The 20,262-nt window shown below is 36.1% G+C and overlaps 5 protein-coding genes across 5 annotated transcripts; 2 read left to right on the top strand and 3 right to left on the bottom strand.

Moving 5' to 3' along the window:
* Positions 1-2,372: 2,372 nt before the first annotated feature.
* On the top strand, positions 2,373-3,575 carry EAE97_004144 (uncharacterized protein; the record flags this gene model as incomplete). Its single annotated transcript, XM_038874656.1, has 1 exon — positions 2,373-3,575. One exon carries the CDS (start codon positions 2,373-2,375, stop codon positions 3,573-3,575), a length of 1,203 nt encoding a protein of 400 aa, XP_038734100.1.
* Positions 3,576-8,555: 4,980 nt separating this feature from the next.
* On the bottom strand, positions 8,556-9,854 carry EAE97_004143 (uncharacterized protein; the record flags this gene model as incomplete). The annotated part of the gene is made up of 1 exon (XM_038874655.1): positions 8,556-9,854. One exon carries the CDS (start codon positions 9,852-9,854, stop codon positions 8,556-8,558), a length of 1,299 nt encoding a protein of 432 aa, XP_038734099.1.
* Positions 9,855-11,644: 1,790 nt separating this feature from the next.
* On the top strand, positions 11,645-13,786 carry EAE97_004142 (uncharacterized protein; the record flags this gene model as incomplete). The annotated part of the gene is made up of 1 exon (XM_038874654.1): positions 11,645-13,786. One exon carries the CDS (start codon positions 11,645-11,647, stop codon positions 13,784-13,786), a length of 2,142 nt encoding a protein of 713 aa, XP_038734098.1.
* A 579-nt stretch (positions 13,787-14,365) lies between these two features.
* On the bottom strand, positions 14,366-16,519 carry EAE97_004141 (uncharacterized protein; the record flags this gene model as incomplete). Its single annotated transcript, XM_038874653.1, has 4 exons — positions 14,366-15,018; positions 15,307-15,775; positions 15,947-16,030; positions 16,349-16,519. 4 exons carry the CDS (start codon positions 16,517-16,519, stop codon positions 14,366-14,368), a joined length of 1,377 nt encoding a protein of 458 aa, XP_038734097.1.
* A 1,320-nt stretch (positions 16,520-17,839) lies between these two features.
* EAE97_004140 (uncharacterized protein) lies at positions 17,840-19,428 on the bottom strand (the record flags this gene model as incomplete). Its single annotated transcript, XM_038874652.1, has 2 exons — positions 17,840-18,334; positions 18,391-19,428. 2 exons carry the CDS (start codon positions 19,426-19,428, stop codon positions 17,840-17,842), a joined length of 1,533 nt encoding a protein of 510 aa, XP_038734096.1.
* Between the last annotated feature and the right edge of the window lie 834 nt (positions 19,429-20,262).

The raw sequence follows: 20,262 nt of genomic DNA, 5'->3' as shown, positions 1-20,262 counted from the left end.
TAAAAATCTTTTTAAATATTTTAAAATATTTCTTTATAGATTTTTAAGAATCTGAATTATTATTTGAATTTTTAATTAGAATATTAAACTTTAATATATTAGAAATATATAATATAATAATAATAAAATTATATAAAAATAATAAATAATTACAAATTATAATTTATTATATTATAAATTAATATATAAAACGAAAAAATAATAATGAAATAATGTATTCTAATTTCTTGATGAATCAATCTATTATTTTTTTTAAAAAAAATAAAAGTATTATAAATCTATTTTTAAAAGAATTTATTTTTAAAAAAAATCCTTAAATTTTATAATATTCCTAGTAATTTTACAGATTAAATATAATTATAATTAATATTATAATATATTCTGTTTTTATTAATATTCAAATTAATTCTATTTTTACAATTTAAAAAAAAAATCTTTTTTAGAAATATTTATTATTAATTATATAATTCTAATATTTAATTTTTAGAATTTTTTAGATAATTGATTATATGTAATATATTTAATAAATATAGTTCTTTTTAGTTTTTCTAATTGAAATAAATTCTATGAATAATATTACAATAATAAAATAATAAAATTATTATAAATACTTGATTTATAATTTAATTTTTATTTTAAAAAAGATTATTTTTGAAAACTTAACTGATATATTGATCGAATAATCGAATTTACAATATAAAAACTTAGTTTTTCAATTCTTTATATTTAAATAGATTCAAATTTATAAAAAGATATCGAAAATCCACTTTTCGCTATTTTTATCAATAAATAATTAATATATAATATTTTTGTTATTAATAATTTTAATATTGAAATTGTATTATATATAAGGATTATTTTTATATTTTAATTATTTTTATAAGAAATAATAGTAATATAGTATATTATCATATTATTAATGAACTCAATGATTAATTGATTATATATTGAATTTAGAATATCTTTTTTAAAAGAAATAAAAGTGCACCAGGGGGTGCACAGACCTCACAGGACAACGTGATAGGAAAGCACAATTTCACACTCAAATTTATCAACTTCAAAACTCAATCAAAATTCCAAATTCCATCTAATATCATTCAGATTAAGATATATAATTTATAAATATAAAATTCATATAATATATAAAAATTGAATTTTAAAAATAAATATTAAATTTAAAAATCAAATAATATATTTTCCTATCAAATCTTTTAATGAGATATCATATAATCAATTATATAAATATAAATTTTGTTTTTTTTTAAAATAAAACTTCTATTATATAAAATTCTTATATTTGAAAATAATAATTCTTAATTTCAAAGTCAAATATCAATTTTTTGAATTTTAATTGAATTATCAAAATAGCTCTTTTTGGTGTGAAATTGTGCTTTTCCTCTTAAGTATTCTGTGAGTCTGTGTACCCACTGGTGGTGTGCATAATACAGGGGCGTGCACGATGTAGAGATATCGGTTAATTTTTCGGCCGAAAAAAGTAGACTATCTCAACCTGGAGTGTTTGATTTGCAAGAGCAATTCTTTGGTTATAGTGTCAAAGTTAAATAAAAAAAGTGTAATTGTCAAAGGGTAAACTTGTTCAACATTTATTGTACGTCATACTGTATTTATGAGAATATACAAGGATGTATCCCGTTGCAAAATGATACAGGATGAGCTGCCAGATAGCTATCAGTTTGGTGTTGGCTATACGAGACAAATTGGCTCTCTTGTCAATAAAAGATAGTAGGAAACGAAAGGTGTTCGATATGACTACTACTGTATCTGACTTACATAGAAGTTTACTTGCTCAACATCGTCAATTTGCACCAATCGCGGCGGTGCGTGTTTCTCTCCTGTGCCTAGGCACCGTGATCTTTGGCACTTATGTGAACGAATAATATGGGTATGTAGCAAAGAAGAAAACCTTGAAATCTCTGACACTTTTCAGGAGTAGGGGGGTTTAATTGAGTTTTTACTTTCGGGTTTATCACTTTGATTTATTTTAAAGTCTAAAGCCGATATGACATCTCATATCAGAGATGTTTACGGAGACACCAAAGACAAGTCCTATTGTCGCCTTCTTCTGCCATGCGCAGTTCTGTATCGGCACAATTATGGTTATTAGGAAGCAGTGTCATCATTGTGCCATGATACCTTCGCACCTCCGCAATTACGCCAGATGTCTGGTTCGTTTTAATCTGGCAGAGGCGGAGAACTCTTGATCTAGACTCTGTAAGGCTCAGTGGGAGAAACGAAATGTTTATAAGTATCGGCATTTCCATTGGTGTATCCTGCTTTTGAAATACTCATCTGCTTATTCTTTTGGCAGTCTTCGTCTCACACATTCTTTAAGCATCTTTTCTTCGCCTAATATGTCACTAATTCGACCTCTCTTTGTCGGCTTGGCATCTGCCGCAGCCCTCATCTTACCATCTGCAGCGCGAAACAGCAGCACCGTTGTCTCTGTCCCTATAGATTACACCTACTTACTTCCAGCGCCATTTGAGAGTAACCCAACCTTTAGCTTCCTCAACAGCACCACCACCTCGCACGAAAATGTCAACACCCTCCTTCAGTCTGCTAAGACTGCCCCATTTGTGTCCTATGACGACAAGTTTCTCACCCTGCTCGGCCCGAATCCATCTGCCAACCTCGTCGAGGAGCGAGCCTTGAACTTCGCTGGTGAAGCCGGCGTTTGGCTCAAAGAGCGCAATGAAGTCTGGTACACCACTTGGATCAACGATGGACCAACCCATGTCGAGATTCTCGATCTGGCTAATGGAACCACCCGCAACCTGACCACCTCCATCCCACTTGAGAACCCCAACGGTGGTTGTTATCACCAAGGTCTTGTCTACTTCACCTCTCTCCGCGATGAAACCCGCAACTTCAGTGGTGGTGTTTACACCGTCAATCCTAGCATGGGTGATGCCGAGGTAATTATAAATTCGTATATGGGCTTAAAGTTCGACGCTATCGACGATGTCGCTTGGGTCACACAACCAGAGACCAACCGCTCATTCATGTACATCACTGTCTTGCCTTCCACTGCTGGTACTGTGACCAACGGTCTTGCCCAAGGTCTCTGGAGATTCGACCCAATCTCCAAGATTCTTGCGCCGGTTATCAGCCGAACCGATTTTCCCGTCGCAAACGGTGTCCGTCCCTCTGTGGACCAGAAATCCATCTACATCACTGATTTCGGTGGAACCCCCCATGTTCCTGTTTGGGGCCTTCCAGCCCAAGTTGGAATTCCCGGCGTTTACAAGTACGATCTTGATGCCGACATGCTACCCGTTAACCGCCGCGTTTTCAGCGTAGCCCGCATGCAAGCCCCAGATGGAATCCGCGTCGACAACAAAGGTCGCGTCTGGACTGGTGAGGGTGAGGGTGTTATGATCCGTAGCCCTGGAGGCAAGCTCCTTGGTGTCTTTAATGCTCAGTTCTTCACCCCAGACCCAATCAACTTGGCTATTGTACAATTTGCTCTGGCTGGCGATATTCTCGTCATCCTCGGCATGCGTCAATTGTGGACTGTCAAGTTGTCCGAGGTTGTAATGGCTGCCAGCAACTAATTTGTAATATGTAAGTCAACTACCCCACTTTCCGACCACCCCCTGTTTCCGATCACCTAAAAAAATCATATTATCTATAACGTGGTTTATCATCGAGTAGGCTATATTATTAAGTGGGCTATTTTTCCCTCAATTCATATCTTCAACTTCTATATGCGATTCATTAATCAATTATTATAAAATCAATTAATTAAAAAGCCTGAATCTTTCTTGTTATCGAAATTATTTATAAAAATAAAAAACTAAGTATTTGAAAAGCTTTTAAGTTTTATAATATTTCTTATATAATTCTTTAATATAAAATAAATAATTTATTATTTTATATAGAAATTTGAATGAATTATTATAATATTATAGAATTAGAAAAGAAAGTGATTATTTAATATATTCTTGATATGGATTCGAAAGGTTTTTTATTTAAATTAAGAAATATAGAAGATATAGCAAATTATATTCTTGAATCGAGAAGTATAAAGTATATTAAAAAGCTCTGAATATATTGATTCATAAAATATTGAATTGAATTAAAAATACATTTTAATTGTATTTATAATTTTCAAAAATCTTTTTATAAAGATTCTAAGTTTATTAAAAAATGATTTCAATTAATTATAAATATATAAGCGAAATATAGTATTTTGAATAATGATTTCTATAATTTCGATAAAACAGGTTTTATAATAAATATAATATACTCCAGAATAATTATAATTAATATTAAATGAAATAATAGAAGCAAAATAATACAATTAGATAATAGAAAATAGGTTATAGCAATTATATATAATAATAAGAAAAATAAAATTATACTCCTATTTCTAATAATTCAAAAATAGATTTATCTTTTTAATTGATATATCGAAACCGATTTTCCTATAGATTAAGCTATTAAATCTATATTTAATAAATAAACAAATAATAAAACAGATTTAGAATAATTGAAACATTTCGATAAGTATATTAAGAATCAAAGAAAGAATAGATATCGAATATTAATATTAAATAGATATAAAAATCATAAATCAAAAGCTTTTCAAATATATTATAAAAAAAACAATATTATATACTTAAATCTATTACTACATTTAAATCATTTAATTCAACTACTTAATATAAACTATTTTAATAATCTGAAATATTTATATAATAATCAAATTAATAGATTTATTAAAATATATATTAATTATATTTCAAAGATTGAATTCTTTATAGCTTTTAAAGTTATATATAAAAAATCAATTATCTCTTAGAATATAAAATCAGAGTTTCGAGGAATAGATTTAATTCTATTTAATTCTGAAACTATATTTTCGAAATTAAATATTCAAATTTATACACCTACTCCCCCCTTTTTCGATTTAAATCAATAAATCTCTCAAATCTCTTATAATTCAATTAAAGCTTTTTCTCAATTAATATTAATTAAATCTCGAATAACTCATTATCAATCAAGTTTCCCTATATCTATATTCGAAATTATATTAACTCTAATTAAAAATATAAAAAGATTAGCTTATAAAAATATACTTTTAAATATAGAGATTTATACATTTCAAATAACAAATAAAATATTAAACAAATATCAATATACCAAAAAAACTTAATTACATTAAAGAAAAATATTTATTAAATAAAAGACTTTTAATATATTATCTCAATAAAAGATTAATATTTAGATTTAATATAACAAATATTAAAAAGAAAAAAATTCTAATAGAAAAGTATTTTCTAATTAATATTATAATAAATATATAAAGATTAGATATAATATAAGAATTTATCAAAATAATATAATAAATCCTAAATTATTAGAATCTTAATAATTTCAATTAATTTATTTAATGATTATTGAATAATATAGATTTGAAGATGTGAATTGAGGGAAAAGTAGCCTACTCAATGATATAGTTTATTCGATAATAAACCACGTTACTTAAAACTTTAATAACTCAATAACTATTAAACTTCAATAAAATCGCTTGTAGAATCACTTTTATAGTATTAGAGCTATCATCTCCCTCAATTTTATGATCTCCTGCTTCAATTTGTATACACCTTATAGTTCTAATCCCTGTAAACTTTGAATTTGGAGATATTACAATTTTTTGCTTTTTTCTAGATAATATTTCATTTAATTGATATTCTAGCTTTTTAATTTTATTTTCTGTTTTTAAAAGTTTATAATCCTTAATATCAAATCCTTTTATAATTTTACAAAATAATAATCTTTGTGTTAACAAATTGATTTTCTTTTTTTAAATTATTATATCTCTATATTTTCTAACATTGGTTTTTTTAAGGGGTTTTTTATCAAAGAATAAAATCATTATTAGATTTAGGATTAAGTAATAAAATCTTTTTATTATTATTTTCAAATATAAATCAATTTATAAAAGATTTAGCTATATTTTTAAATTAAAAACTACTAACTTATTATTCAAACTTAATATTTCAAATAATTAAATCTTTTATTCTAGTCTTTTGATAACAAAAAAGGAAATTGTATTTTCCAATTAATAAGAAATTGGATAATAAATTTAATTTATTAAGTTCAATTTAATATATATTTTTTAATAGTGAGAATATAGATAAATTAAGTAGTTGTAGTATATGTGATGTCACGGGAGAATTAAGCCTATATAAACCCAATTAGTCTAAGGCTATTAGTAGCATCACTTTTAGCATGATAATTATAAGCCCGATATGTGTTTATAACACAATAATATAATTCTTCACTTTACCATACTCTCTTGTAGGGTTTGGTGGATCTATTTATAAGAGAGTATTTCAATAAACCCACATTAGTTATTTGATTTTGGTTTATTAAAACTAATTTGAGGATTCTGTTCTATTGTCCCGCTATATTTACATAGTTTATTAAAATCTAGTTGTATCCAAAAAGAGAATTTAGATTTGGTAGTATAAGGATATAATAAAAGATTTGCGTATATATAACTCAATGAGACTAATATAAAGAGATTACTACCTATAACCAGCTAGTTAGCAATCTCGGGGGTATGTTACGGGAGAATTAAGTCTATATAAACCCAATTAGTCTAAGGCTATTAGTGGCGTTACTTTTAGCGTGACATGTGATATATATAATAAAAGAAATAAGAAATATATATTATTATTGAAATATTCTAATATAAATATTATAGTTTTATAGTTTTTGTATCCATTCAAAATAAGAAATCTTAAATTTTCTGATTAAATAAAAGTAATTTAAAGGATATAGATTTTTCTTAATTATTTTAAAGTTGTAGTATCTATAATTCATTTATTTTCTATAATAATAAAATTTCAATTCTTAAATAGAGTCAAATTAATTGAAAATTATTATTATTGAATTAATTTTCTTTTATATATTATAAAGGGAATAATACTTTTTTTATTAATTGAAATATATTTTATAAAAAAGATTCAAATTCGAGATCCAGATTGCTTTTTTTGAATAAATCTTTGATTAATGTTTTCTATTATTAATTTATTAAAATCCTGATTTTCTATTATATCTACTTTATTTATATTTTATTTATTAATTAATTTAATAATTTTAATTTCAGGAATTATAAGATTTTGGAATCACTTTTTAATAATATTAGATATAATATCTAAAACTTGTACAAAATCGATTTGATATTATTTCTTAATTCCAATATTAGGATATTTTCAAAAAAAGATTCTTTTTTTATATAATAAAAAGATATTTTATTATTTTTTTGATTTAATAATATATAGGATTAATACTAAAAGCTTTTTATATTAATATTTATTTTATTAATTGATTTTTTTGAATTAGAAATAACTTTTAAAGTATTTGGATATCTTTTTAATATAAAACTTTATTATATATTCAATTGTAAAGTGTAATATATAGAATATTATAATTTAAATTAACTTTTTATATATTTATTTTATTTGTAATTATTCTAAAAATCTTTGTGATATTTTTTTTAATATATTTATTTTTTATATTGTAATTATAATAATATCAAAATTTCAAATTAATTGATTAAAGTATTATTAAGTTATTCAAAGTGTAAATTTTATAATTACTCAAAGCGGTATAGTTTTTGAGATGGTTGAAAAGAGGGGGTGGTCGGAAAGTAGAGTAGTTGACTTATCTCATTATTATTCTGTGTATATATAAGTTAGAGAAAGAAACTTGAGAGAAGTCTTAGGGATAGACAAAACGATAACAATTTGTTTGAGTTAAATTAACTGCTCAATATAATAATCATCTCTATAAGGGCTTTACGTGCAATATTGGCTGTGTGTATCATTTCTTTCAGTCACCAGGTGTATCAAAATCGATGCAACACCCGAAAAATTAGCCGAGAACACCTAAATATCAATGGAGAGTTATTAACTTCAATTTCTATCTATATCACCACAATTTGCTCTTAATAGGTCCACCACCTGATTTCATCATCTTTTGACATTGTCCGTTCATTTTCAAGATACGAGCACGAAGCTCCTATGTTGTAATACTGCCCCATTCCTCTTATGACTTAATCGAAAGAAAAGAAGGCGGAGAGCTGCTGCTTGCTACAGGATTGTGAGAAAGGTTCGAGTAGCAGAACACACCTGACAGAAGCTGACGGGGCGCCATTCGGCAGTCGCTCGCTAAAACCGAGCTTAAATATAGGCTCCATGATGCTAACTTATAAGCACCTTCGCCGTCGCAATTATCAAGAAGCATGAAACCGAATATTTGATATTGAGTCATACTCAGCTCAATTACCCTAAACTATCCAGATTTTCTAGAGGGAGGTAGAAGGTTGTCATATGCTGCAGTTCGTTTACAATATCACATAATGACTTCGAGTGTATAAAACCACCTTCTAATTTATAGTTTTTCATTCACTCCTCTTGCGCAACTTCCTTTGAACCTATCACCATTCACAGGCAGAGGATATAAAAATAAAACACATTTGAGAAAGGACTTCAACAAAACTCATTATATTATATGCTACTTCAGAAGATAATCTGAGAAGCCTCAATCGGCACTGGATTCTTTGGCGACAATGTAGCCACCGAGATGTGTGGCCAACCCATCTCATCAAAGTCCAATGTGACGTTCTGTGAGTATTGAATTTGGGTAGCATCGAGCTTCACAGTCGTGTTTGGTGGTATCACCCTGTCCAGCTTCAATTCGAAAGAAGGAGAAACCACTATCTTGCCAGCTGCTTTCTCCTCTTTCCGTGCTTCAGACTCAACAACTCTTGTCTCTTTCTTGTCCCCAGAGAAATTACCCTCCGGTAGCAGAACATCGTATTCAACGGTTGAAATCCAATAATCACATCCGACGTTGACGCCATGGGCATTAGGGCCTGGATTTTGGCGACCATCACGAATACCTGAACCTTGCAGGAAAGCAATGTTTGCTGTGCCACCTCCGGGGATCTTAGAAACTACGGGATCGGAATGGATTGTGAAGAAAAGGTGTTCTCGGATTTTTTTCTTCGTGCTGTTTTCATTGAATTCTCTTAGCATCCGGTTTGGATCTAGCATGAGAGGTGTATTGAGTATGTCGCCCTCCTTGATCTCTTGGGGGATACGCAGCTCATATTTTCTCTTGAAATTCAGCTGAGGGAAAAAGTCTGCGAATGTGTTGACGTCGCCGTGCATACCCATGGGAAATGGCAAGACTGAGATTGGTTTGATATCCGGGTTACCAGATATAGGGTTCTTCATGTCTGGTTCGAAGCCTTGGCAGTTGATGGCAGTTCCGTGTGGTATAGATGCTAGACGCGAGATAGTACCTCGAAGGACCTCAGGCCTGATCTCAGTCGGTGGAGTTCTAAGGAACATGCCTGACTCGAAGTGAATTGCAATCCCTTCCTCCCGATCAGCCTGTCCTGTTATGGGATTGAGCATGTCCTTGATCGTCTGCATGTATGGAACACCCTTCAAAATGACGTCTCGTTGCCTACCCAGACCTCGGTTGAATATGTCGCCAATGTCCTTCAAGAACTGTGTGTCCTCTTCGGTCACGTTGTACTCCAGAACGTTATTCCTTCTATTGTTTCCCCAAGATGGGCGGAAGATCATGTTCAACCCAGCACCGTGGAAATCTCCAGTGAGCTTCGCAAGGATATTGAGTTCTCCAGGAATTGGATCACTATTCTTGCCAGCTCCTTTACTGATCGGTGTGTAGGATGGAAGGCCCTTATTCACATCAGGTTCGATGTTGGGTTTTGGTGAGGTGAGACCATCGACTTCCGTTAACTTGAACGAGATCGGGACATTGAGAAAATTGGTGTTCTCGTGCATTTTGAGTGCTATGCTTGTAGAGAATTTGATACAAAAATTGAAGAGGGAACAAAAAGGTATATGAATGATATCAGGAAGGAGCAAATAAACAAGCTTGGTATCAGTATATATATATTGACTCCATTTCCCCTTTATCGGAACGGGACTCGGCTGCTCAACGGGTACCTATGGGTGGGTAGTTACATCTCTTCAGCCTACCCCACATACTCTAAAAGGGCCCGTGACCACCAAATGGGTGCCCCAATCCACCCGGTTGGTAGGCGAGCAGCCTATCCTTACGTACGGACTCGACTATCCAATCTTGGAATTCCGAATTGATGAGTGAGTTGTATGTACATGAAGCTGAGATACCATGCAGATGCCTCAGCTTCGATCCTGTGCATGAACCATTTCTCCCATTTAATATCATATCAATCATATCTGTCCCATCGCATGAAGCTATTGAAATATTATGCATCAAGCTGAAGGCCTGATCAGCTTACCAGTTGCGCGCCCAACTTCCTATCCACGATTTTCAGCTCTCAAAAAATTACCCCGCAGTACCTTTCACCCAACTCGTAAGTCGAGATAGCAGTGTAAATGGTTAGATAACATGAATCAGATATTAATTATCTCTAAAGACGTGGCGAACATGATACTACCTGATAATGTGTTTGACCTTGGCTAGAATGTCAGAGCATTTCGCCAATGATCGTTTTACTAATTGTAAGATCATGAGATAAAAATGTATTGATCTGATTTATCTGAAGAACTAGAATATCGGAAAGTAGGCGGTTTCTATTCTCAATATCGTGGCATTCATCGAGAGTAGAACTCCGTGAAAAGGGGTCTAAATCTAAGCTAGGGGTCGTCGGACCCTTCTGCAGAGTAAACGACGAATAGCCTCAGATCTAAGCATCTAAATCTCATACTGATAATAATCGTAGTATCTCAATTGCTATCGAATGCGGGGTAAGCCAAATCATCAATCATTACACTATACCCGTACAAGCTTGGAATTAATGGTTGTACGCTACACCAACGTTATTGTCAAATCAATTGTGGTAATTCTACCAAAGCCCTGCATATGGGACAAGCTGAACAACACAGCATACAAGAGAGGTACTGGCTGACCTGGAGCCGAGCCTAAAGTTACAGTACCGTTGCGCCATGTAGTAGCAAAGAAATGTCAGCAACAACTAGTCTAACAATAAATGATCTTATTGGCTTATACTTATCGCACCTTTTTCATATGCAATTATTTTAATCATATTTACAATAATGAGTTTATACCAAAAAGTCCTTTTGCATTGCATATCTGATGCAACATACGCTTTCATACTCAGTTAAAGCGAAAATGAACCAAAGCGTCTATGAGAAAGTCGCTCATGAGAAAAAGCATGCATATAGTACAATGCAATCTGCAGCGCCATTACAACGCTTCCCCGCTTCACAAGTCAGTCAACCTAGGGTATCTCAATGGCTGTGTCCCAAAAGCAATTTGGTCACTCGATCCAAGCCAATCTTCACTTCACACTTGATCCAATCCGCTTCTCGCGCTCGATACGAGCCGTTCTCTACCGCGGAAGGAGAGTTTTAGAAGCTGAAAGAGGAGAGCCGAAATGTAAGCGAAGAAGTCATGAAAATGGACATAAAGGTTCATTTATCATACAGACCATCTCCTCTTCTTTACGCCGTAGATTCTTACGAGCTCCTCAAGTCAAGTTCCTAGTCATTTTACCACACTCACTACTCGAGTGCCGCCAATACATCGTTCTCACACCCCCAGGCCTCAACCCTTCGAAGCAAACATGAGCGACAAGACCGTCCACGGAGAATGGGCACCAAAATTCCAACTTGGAAATTGCGCTATTCATCTTCACCTACTACCGACTGGCAAGGTACTTTACTGGGGTCGACGCTCTGCTGTGCACAGCATGGATTATTGGACGCTCAATGAGCACAAAACCCACGTCTACATCTTGGATGTCGACACCCTAGAGAGTAAACGCACTGCTCATGACCCGATGAACGAAGACGAGCTTTCCGTGAATCTCTTCTGTTCCGGGCACACGTTCCAACCAGACGGTACCCTGATTATCTTCGGTGGACATGTGCTGGATGGCTTCGGGGAAGACCAAGCTTGTGTTTACGATCCCTTCCAAGATCAGTGGACGGTAATGCCTATGATGGCTGCAGGTCGCTGGTATCCCTCTGCTATAACTTTGTCTGATGGTAGAGGCCTTGTTGTGTCGGGTAGCTCGCAAGATGTCACAAACCCTGTGATCAACCTGGTCCCCCAGATCTGGGACTCACATTCAAGTACATGGGGCATAGTCCAAACGCCTCTCGTTGATATTTTCGCTCTTTACCCACGGCTTTACCACGTTCCAGACGGGAGAATATTCATGGCGGGCCCATTGCGAAGCTCTCGTTTTCTCGATTTGAATGCTCATGGTGGCCATGGTGAATGGTCGAGCGATACCGATTCGCCATTCCGCAATGCGGGCCAGCGCGAGTACGCCGCTTCAACTATGTATGATAGTGGCAAGATTCTCTACGTTGGTGGTGGAGGTGGTGATGCTGTTACTCCCACCAACGCTGCAGAGATCATTGATCTGAACGAGCCAAAACCACACTGGAAATATACGACTGAAATCGGTCATGGGCGCCGACATTCCTTTGCTACCACGTTGCCCGATGGCAGTGTGCTTGTGACTGGAGGAACCAAAGGGTTAGGCTTTAATGACTTGTCTCCGGGTCAGCCTGTCCATGAGCCTGAGCTGTGGGATCCTGCTACCACAAAGTGGTCTACGATGGCCCCGGAGGACGATGATCGTTGCTACCACCACACCGCACTACTACTACCCGATGGCACAGTTCTTTCAGCTGGTGGTGGGGAATACGATCCGGACAATCAAAAGAGACCCAACGAGCCTGAGCACACTCTAACCACCGCCCAGATATTCAGCCCACCTTATTTGTTCAAAGGCGAACGACCGACCATTAGTGAACCACCAGAGGTTGTCGACTATGGCCAGAAATTCAAAGTCACAGTCGGCGAACACGATGTGATTGGCAAGGTGAGCTGGACACGACTTGGATCTGTCACTCATTCACACAATATGAACCAATCATTCCAATTCTTGAACTTTACAATCAGTGGGACAGAGGTCACCATAGAAGCACCAAAGAATCATTTTTTGGCTCCACCAGGTCATTACATGCTTTTCCTTGTGAGCGAAGAAGGCGTACCAGCAGTGGCACCTATCATGCTGCTCAGACCGGACGTTGTGATACCCGTACAACCACAACTGCCTCCTGAGTTATCAACACAAAATGCTATTTTGGAGAAAAACATCGGCGTGTCCCTCGAGATGCGCAATCAGAAGGTCGTCTCAGAACAGGACGGGCCACCTGTCATTGTTGGTCTTACCCCCACTTGTCCCTACGGTCTCGGTGCTTGCTGGGGTGGAGCATACGAAGCACTAAACAGTATCAAAGATATCAAGACCGTCCTTCCCAGACCAAATGCAACCATCTCTGTTGCCTTTGTTTACCTCCACGATGATATTCTGCCCGATATCAACGTATGGCGGAAGGAGCTCTTCGAGATCGACGGGGGCACGTATAATATGCGTGGCATTGAGATGACACTTACGGGTGTGGTTACCATGAATGGCAGACAACTAACATTATCTGGTACATCGACTCGATCTGAAGTGGTCCTTAATCAGTTCCTGGCAGACAGCAAGCTCGAATGGGATAACGTGGCAAAGGTACCCAAGCCACTTACCAAAGAAGAAGCCAGCGCGTATACCCGGTTACATCAGACAGTAGTCTCTCATCCAGAGGGATTATCGCTGCAGGTGACTGGGCGGCTGCAAATGGACGAGAACAACAAATATTCTTTGGATGTGAAAGGCTTTATGGAACCTTCAGAATCAGGCTAGGACCACACCACACAGGTATTGGTGTTTTTCATTTGAAGCAGAGTAATGCACCATGCAGCTTTAATGATTTGACAGTTGGATTTGGGTCATCCAAGACAGCGTTGCGACGTGCCTTCGGGAGTCACGTGCAATGATTCATATTAAGAGCGACAAGTAGTAGATTGAAATCAGGACAGTTGTAACTAAACAAAAGAATTACTATTTGACTTAAGTATCAAGCTTTATATGTTAAAGAAACTATTCATTTCTATAAATCATTATTCCTATAAAGTAAACTAATAAACTTTTTATTGGATTAAATTAGAAGAAACTAAAAGATAATCTCTCTTTCTATATTCCTCTCTGAGATTTTACAAAGAGTACTATTATAATTTCACGGAAATCCCCGTGTAGTAAATAATAAGTAATCGACTCTCTGTATTCCTTTAAAGGTATCTATCGATTAGTACTATAAATTGTCTTTTGAATCGAAATTTACATTTACACATCTTTATATGTCTAAAATAAAAAATAAAAAATTCACTTCCTACCTACAAATAATCATCACCATCACCAACTACACCTTCCCCTTCTCACCCCTTACAGAACTTTCAAACCCCCATCTCCGCCCGCCCCAAGCACATCTTTTCCCAGTCCCCCATTAGCATTCCCACCTTGTACCCCCTCCCCTTCTCCCTCCCCAACCCTCCCCCTACTCCTCCTTCTCGCATCTAAATAAACCATAAACTCCCTATAACTCTCCGGCAAAACCTGCACCTCCCCCTCCACCTCAAACGTATAATTAAACTGTCCCGTCGGTTTCGTCTCGCCATGTTCAACATTTTTAACCTTCGTGTCGACTCTAATCTGCACCCTCGTTTTCTTTCCTTTGACTTTCCCTCCCTCTCCATAATTACTCTCTATGTCCATATCCGTCTCCGTATCTGCATCCCCCTCCCCACTAACCAGCGGCCGATCCCCATATGCAAGCGTAGCGCTCACATACAGCACACTACCTACTGGCACGGGATTCTCAAATGTACTTGGATCCAGACCTAGGAAAATAGGTCGCGAATGCGATATAGCCGATGCACAGGTAAAAGCAAGTTCAAAGGTGGATTTGAGAAGGAAACCGCCGAAGATCATGAAATTGTGGCGGTTGCGGTATTGAGGCTGCATAATTTGCACGGATTGGATGGTGGAGTTGGCCATGCGGGTGCAGGTTTTGGGGAGGAGGGAGGGGGTGTTGGGGTCTAGAGGCGGTTAGTGGTGGTTAGTTTAGTTTGGTGTGAGTGACGGAGTAGAGGAGGTAGAAGGTGAAGGGGTTGGTGGAAAATGGCTGGGGTAATCCAATCGAAGTATAACAAGATCAAAGGAATTTTCCTTCCTTGCTCATTCATAACAAGCCATCGAAATGAAATATCATGCAACCACGAATCTTCCATCTTCGTTCCTCACCCCACCTACCCAAGATCCAAACAGAATCCTTCAACACCAAAAGCAAAAGGAAAGAAAAGAAAGAAGACACAAATCCAACATACCATGATAATCTAACGTCTTCAACCACAACCTATGAATCAAATCACTCTCCTCATCATCCGGCTCCATACTCCTCAATCCCCTTCCCATTTCTCTCTTCTTCTTATCATAACTCTTCCTCCCCCTCTCAAACCAAGCTTCCTCCACTTCCCCCTCCGGCCGCACCCCCGCAATCCTCACCGCTTTCTTCGTAACCGGATCGAGCGACACCATCGTGAACGCACATTCCATGAAAACATCTTCTTTCCTCCTCGGTTGATTTTCCTGTCCCGCAGACGGAACTTTGCACACTTGTAGCGAGACTTCCATGCTGGAGCGTCCGGTGGCAAAGGTCACTTGACCGGATAATTCGAGATCGCAGATTTCGAGAAGGGGTCGAGAGAGCGTGATACGATCGACAGCAGCGGTGACGGTCATGACGCGATCGCCAGTATGTTTGTAGGAGATCACTCCGGCGAGGGCATCGAGATCCTGGTGTGGGTGTTAGCATATAGTTTATTCTCCCTTCCTTTCACGGATCTCATCTCCTCGCTCTTCATGAGTTCTCACAAACTTCTTATAAGACTCTTTCCAACTCCTCTCCATCTTCCCTCCCATCACAGCAAACAGAAAACAAAAAAAAAAAAAAAGAAAAAAACTCACCATAAAGATAGCACCCAATCTAATATGTCCACTCGCCGTGATATAATTATCCAAAAGCCAAGGATCGCTTGCCAAAGGTAAAATCTACATAAAAATACACATATCGTTAGCACCTCGCCCTCTACTTATCTCCCCCTACTCCATGATTTCTTGTTGTGAAGAAAATAAGATCCCCAAGAACCCGAAATTATCAATCTCCTTCTTTGATATCAGATATCACACATCACATGACCCCACACCTTCTTCTCTCCTCTTCTCTCCTCTTCTCTCCTCTCTTCTTCTCCTTCTTTTTCCAAACTCAATCCCGTCTCCGCACCACCAAACCACCAAACCCCCCACTCTCCACCCCCTAAATTCCCCCAAAAACATACACGACAACAACAACAAAAAAAAGACACTCACCACCCTATGAAAACTATCTCTCATCCTCTTCGTTTCCAATCCCTCCCCCCCTCCTCCCTTTACCACCTTCTGTATCTCACCCCCCTTCTCCATCTCCCCCTCTCCCTCCCTCCCCGCCCTCTTCTCCTCCTCCCTCCTCCACGCCTCAATAAACGGCACCCTCGTCCTCATCGCCGTCAACTCCCTGTAAACCCCATCCGTATCCCTCCTCGAGCCCACCGAAAAACATCTCGCATTCCCTCCCACCCATGCATACCCCCCCAGCCCTCTTAATCGACCTAACGATTTCATCGACATCGACATCGACATCGACAACTTTCCTCTTGTAATACTTGCCATCCTTAGGGTTACTAAACCAGAAGAGTAAATGAATGATAATATAAAAGTCGCCAGCTATTACTAGTAGGTAGGTAGATAGATATGTAGGTAATTAAATAGGTAAGGAATCTTAATTATGTTTTTCCAATCAATCAATTCAATCAAAGTTACACCAACAAATAAAGGAGTCACAAAGCTCTCTACAACAAACCCCCCCACAACTCGGCTATCTCAACCTTACCACGGAAAAATACGGGATTGGCTATATGTATAACCTAGGTACACCAGTACGACAACCGAAACACTTTTCCGACTATTGTGAGCGAAACTTTGTACTAGTTACGTAGCCCTTTCTTGTAGCTAACATTTATAATTCTTTTTTATATAGTTTAGAAAAGACAGTCAGTTTTTATTTAACCTTTATTATATTTTGTAAAGTGTTATATAGAACCTCCCCCTTCTTTTCTTTGCTAGCGACACTATATTATAATGACTTTTCTGTAGTATATCTATGCGAAGGATTACTCTATGACCCTACAACCTCACTTTCGTCTACTAATGCAATTCTTTTCTTGAAACAAACCATATTTCTTGAATAATTATCAATATAATCAAAACACAAGAATTAAATCCTATTTCCCAAATTTAATAATTATATTTACAATCAATTTATGATTTAATTAGGTACCTACCTACCTAATCAAAAGATTTTCATAAAGATTTTAATAAGTGATTACGATCTGTTTTTTCTCCTACGTACGATAGAGCCTGAGTATTATATTCGATCTGCTGACTACGAGATATAAGTATGTACCTAGGTAAATAGGTAGATGGGTATAAACAAATAGATTATAATTATATCTCTACACATCTCTCTCCCTTCCCCCCCCCCCCAACCCCGCTCTTTCTCTCTACACATGTCTCTCCCTCCCTCCTCTCTCTCTCCTCAATTCACAGCTTTCACAACTCACAATTCACAATTCACAAACCAAATCAGACACCAAGAAGATCCAAATCACCAGCGTAAACAAAAAATTGTATCAATATCAAGAATTATTCGATATAAAACCCCTCCTTAAAGCCCAAAAAAAGTAAAGCCCACATAATTTTCCCACCCAAGTAACACCTTGCCTACAATAAAATAATGCATCCAGCTTCTCCATATCGCACCGCCTAAAACTTCCTCTTCTTATATGTACCTCCTTGTTTGGGTTGACTTCCATAAGGTCTCTTCTTCTGCGCGGTATCCTTCATTCCAGCCGAGATGTTGATGTCGACTCTGGGAGGGGCATCGAATCCAAAACTCTTAGCGACCTTGATCAAATCCAACTTTCCAACATCAAAGACACTGCGGAGGGAGTGACTTGCGTAGGCTTGAAGATAACTCTTGTAACCTTCCTTGGCGCTCTTATTTAAATAGTAGTTTTGTGCGATTAATTTTGAGAGTTGACTCTGGATATTGACAATTTTTGATACTGGGAATTCGAATTCGACAACGGGAATACGGGCAGTCTTGAGATGAGTAAGGAAACCGACTTCAGATGGTTGAAGGAAGAGAAGGGAACGTCCCTTTCCGTCGCTACCTCTAGCAGTTCGACCGACACGGTGAATATAATCTGTTGGGTCATCGGGAGGATCGAATTGAATTACCCAGTCCACATCAGGAATCTGTTGAAAGAATATTAGCTTCGTCGATTGAAAATGAATTGGATGAGAGAACTTACATCAAGACCTCTAGCTGCAACATCTGTGCAGATAAGTGTGCCTTGTTTAGCATTACAGAATTCAAAAAAGGTATTTGTACGTTTTTGTTGCTTCTGTTTGCCATGCAAGTCAAGAACTGGCAAATCGATATAATTGAGAAGTTCGGCATGATATTTGACACAAGCGCAACTGGAGAAAAAGACAATGATCTTCTTCTTCAGGTTGCGCTTAAGGAAAGAGAAGAGTAAGAGGAATCGTTTATCGGAATCGCATACGACGTAACCTTGTTCGAGACCTTCAACTGTACTGTGTTCCTTCTTATTATCGACATTGATGTAAAGAGGTCCTGGACGAAGGGAAATTCGAGCGAGATCTTCGACTTTGGTAGTTTGTGTTGCGGAAAAGAGCATGGTTTGACGATCATCCTTTGGTAAAACCTTAACGATTTGCTTCATCTCATCTTCGAAACCAGCTTCCAGAATTCTGTCTGCCTCATCGATAACCAATGCCTTCAAGTTCTTGAAAACAAATCCTTGTGTATTCTGTAAGTGATCGAGAAGTCGTCCTGGTGTAGCAATCAAAAGATTGACTCCCTTTGCCAATTTCTCCGCCTCTGCTCTTCGATTTGCGCCACCCATAACAATACCATACGTTTGCGAATGGTGAGCCATGATTTCCCTCGCGACTCCAAAGATTTGCAATGCCAATTCTCTCGTAGGTGAGACGACGATAACACCGGTACCATTTCTTGGTTTGAATCGCAAAGAATGTAACATCTCAACCGCGGGAATTAAGAACGCCAATGTTTTTCCAGAACCCGTCTTTGCAGCACCGAGAACATCTCTTCCTGCCAATAGTGGTGGGATACCTCTTCGTTGAATTTCGGTCATCGTCTCAAATTTCATGTCTTCGACGAGGGCCTTCATGGTTTTATCAGAAAGGTTAAGTTCTGAGAACTTTTCGACCGACGACGCATCTCCAACATTTGGTAAAGTCAAGTGCTTATTCTCGTCCACCTCCACCTCTACATCACTTTGGTAATCGGTCGTAGAACCCATTTTGTATGTCGATTGTGATTTCGTGCAGTGAGATTGATATGGATGCGAAGTCAAACTTGACGAAAGCGATTGAAAATTATTTTTATACGCTAAGCAGTTGAGATAAGAATTTGCATTGGGGCTTATCCATTGGTTGAAGTTCAATCCATGGTGGATATGAGATGTCGAGTGAGTCACGTGATCCTAAAATTCGACCCTCTAGATATGTTCGAGGTTATCTCATCCTCAGATCACACAGTGATTACATAATTTTTGGCCTTGATTTCGAAACAGAAACCTCCCAGAGGTTTATCATTATAGATCTAAAACAATTTGATTCCGGCTTTAATAAGAAAATCAACAATTTATTATTTTTTGATTTTTCAATTAAAGATTATAAATCATTTAATAATTATATTATTTTAATGTAGTTTTAATATATATAGATAGATTTTCTTATTATTTTGATATATTTTTTATTATAATAACTTTATTTAATTATATATATATATATTAAAAATATAGATTTTTAAAAATTAATATTTTATTAAATTAAACACCTATTCTTTTCAAAATCCATTATTATCATTATTCCTAATAATAATATATATATTCTAAAAATCTTTTAATTAATCTAATTTTTATTATATACCTCAATTCATTTTAAAGAATTAGAATTATTGATTTCAAAGAGATTAAATATTATATAATTAAGACTTTAAAAATTAAATCTCTTAAACTTAAAGTATTTTAAGTTTCAAATTAAAAAGCAATTCAATCTCTATTAACAATATAATCCTAGTATTATTAATACAATTGAAAAAGCTTATAAAATATTTAATTTAATAAAATAAT

This window comes from Botrytis byssoidea (genome assembly GCF_014898295.1).
Source record: "Botrytis byssoidea strain MUCL 94 chromosome Unknown BBYS_007, whole genome shotgun sequence".
In the NCBI taxonomy this organism is placed as follows: Eukaryota; Fungi; Ascomycota; class Leotiomycetes; order Helotiales; family Sclerotiniaceae; genus Botrytis; species Botrytis byssoidea.
Note: the sequence above shows the minus strand (reverse complement) of the source record. Positions and strands in the feature narration are given on the sequence as shown.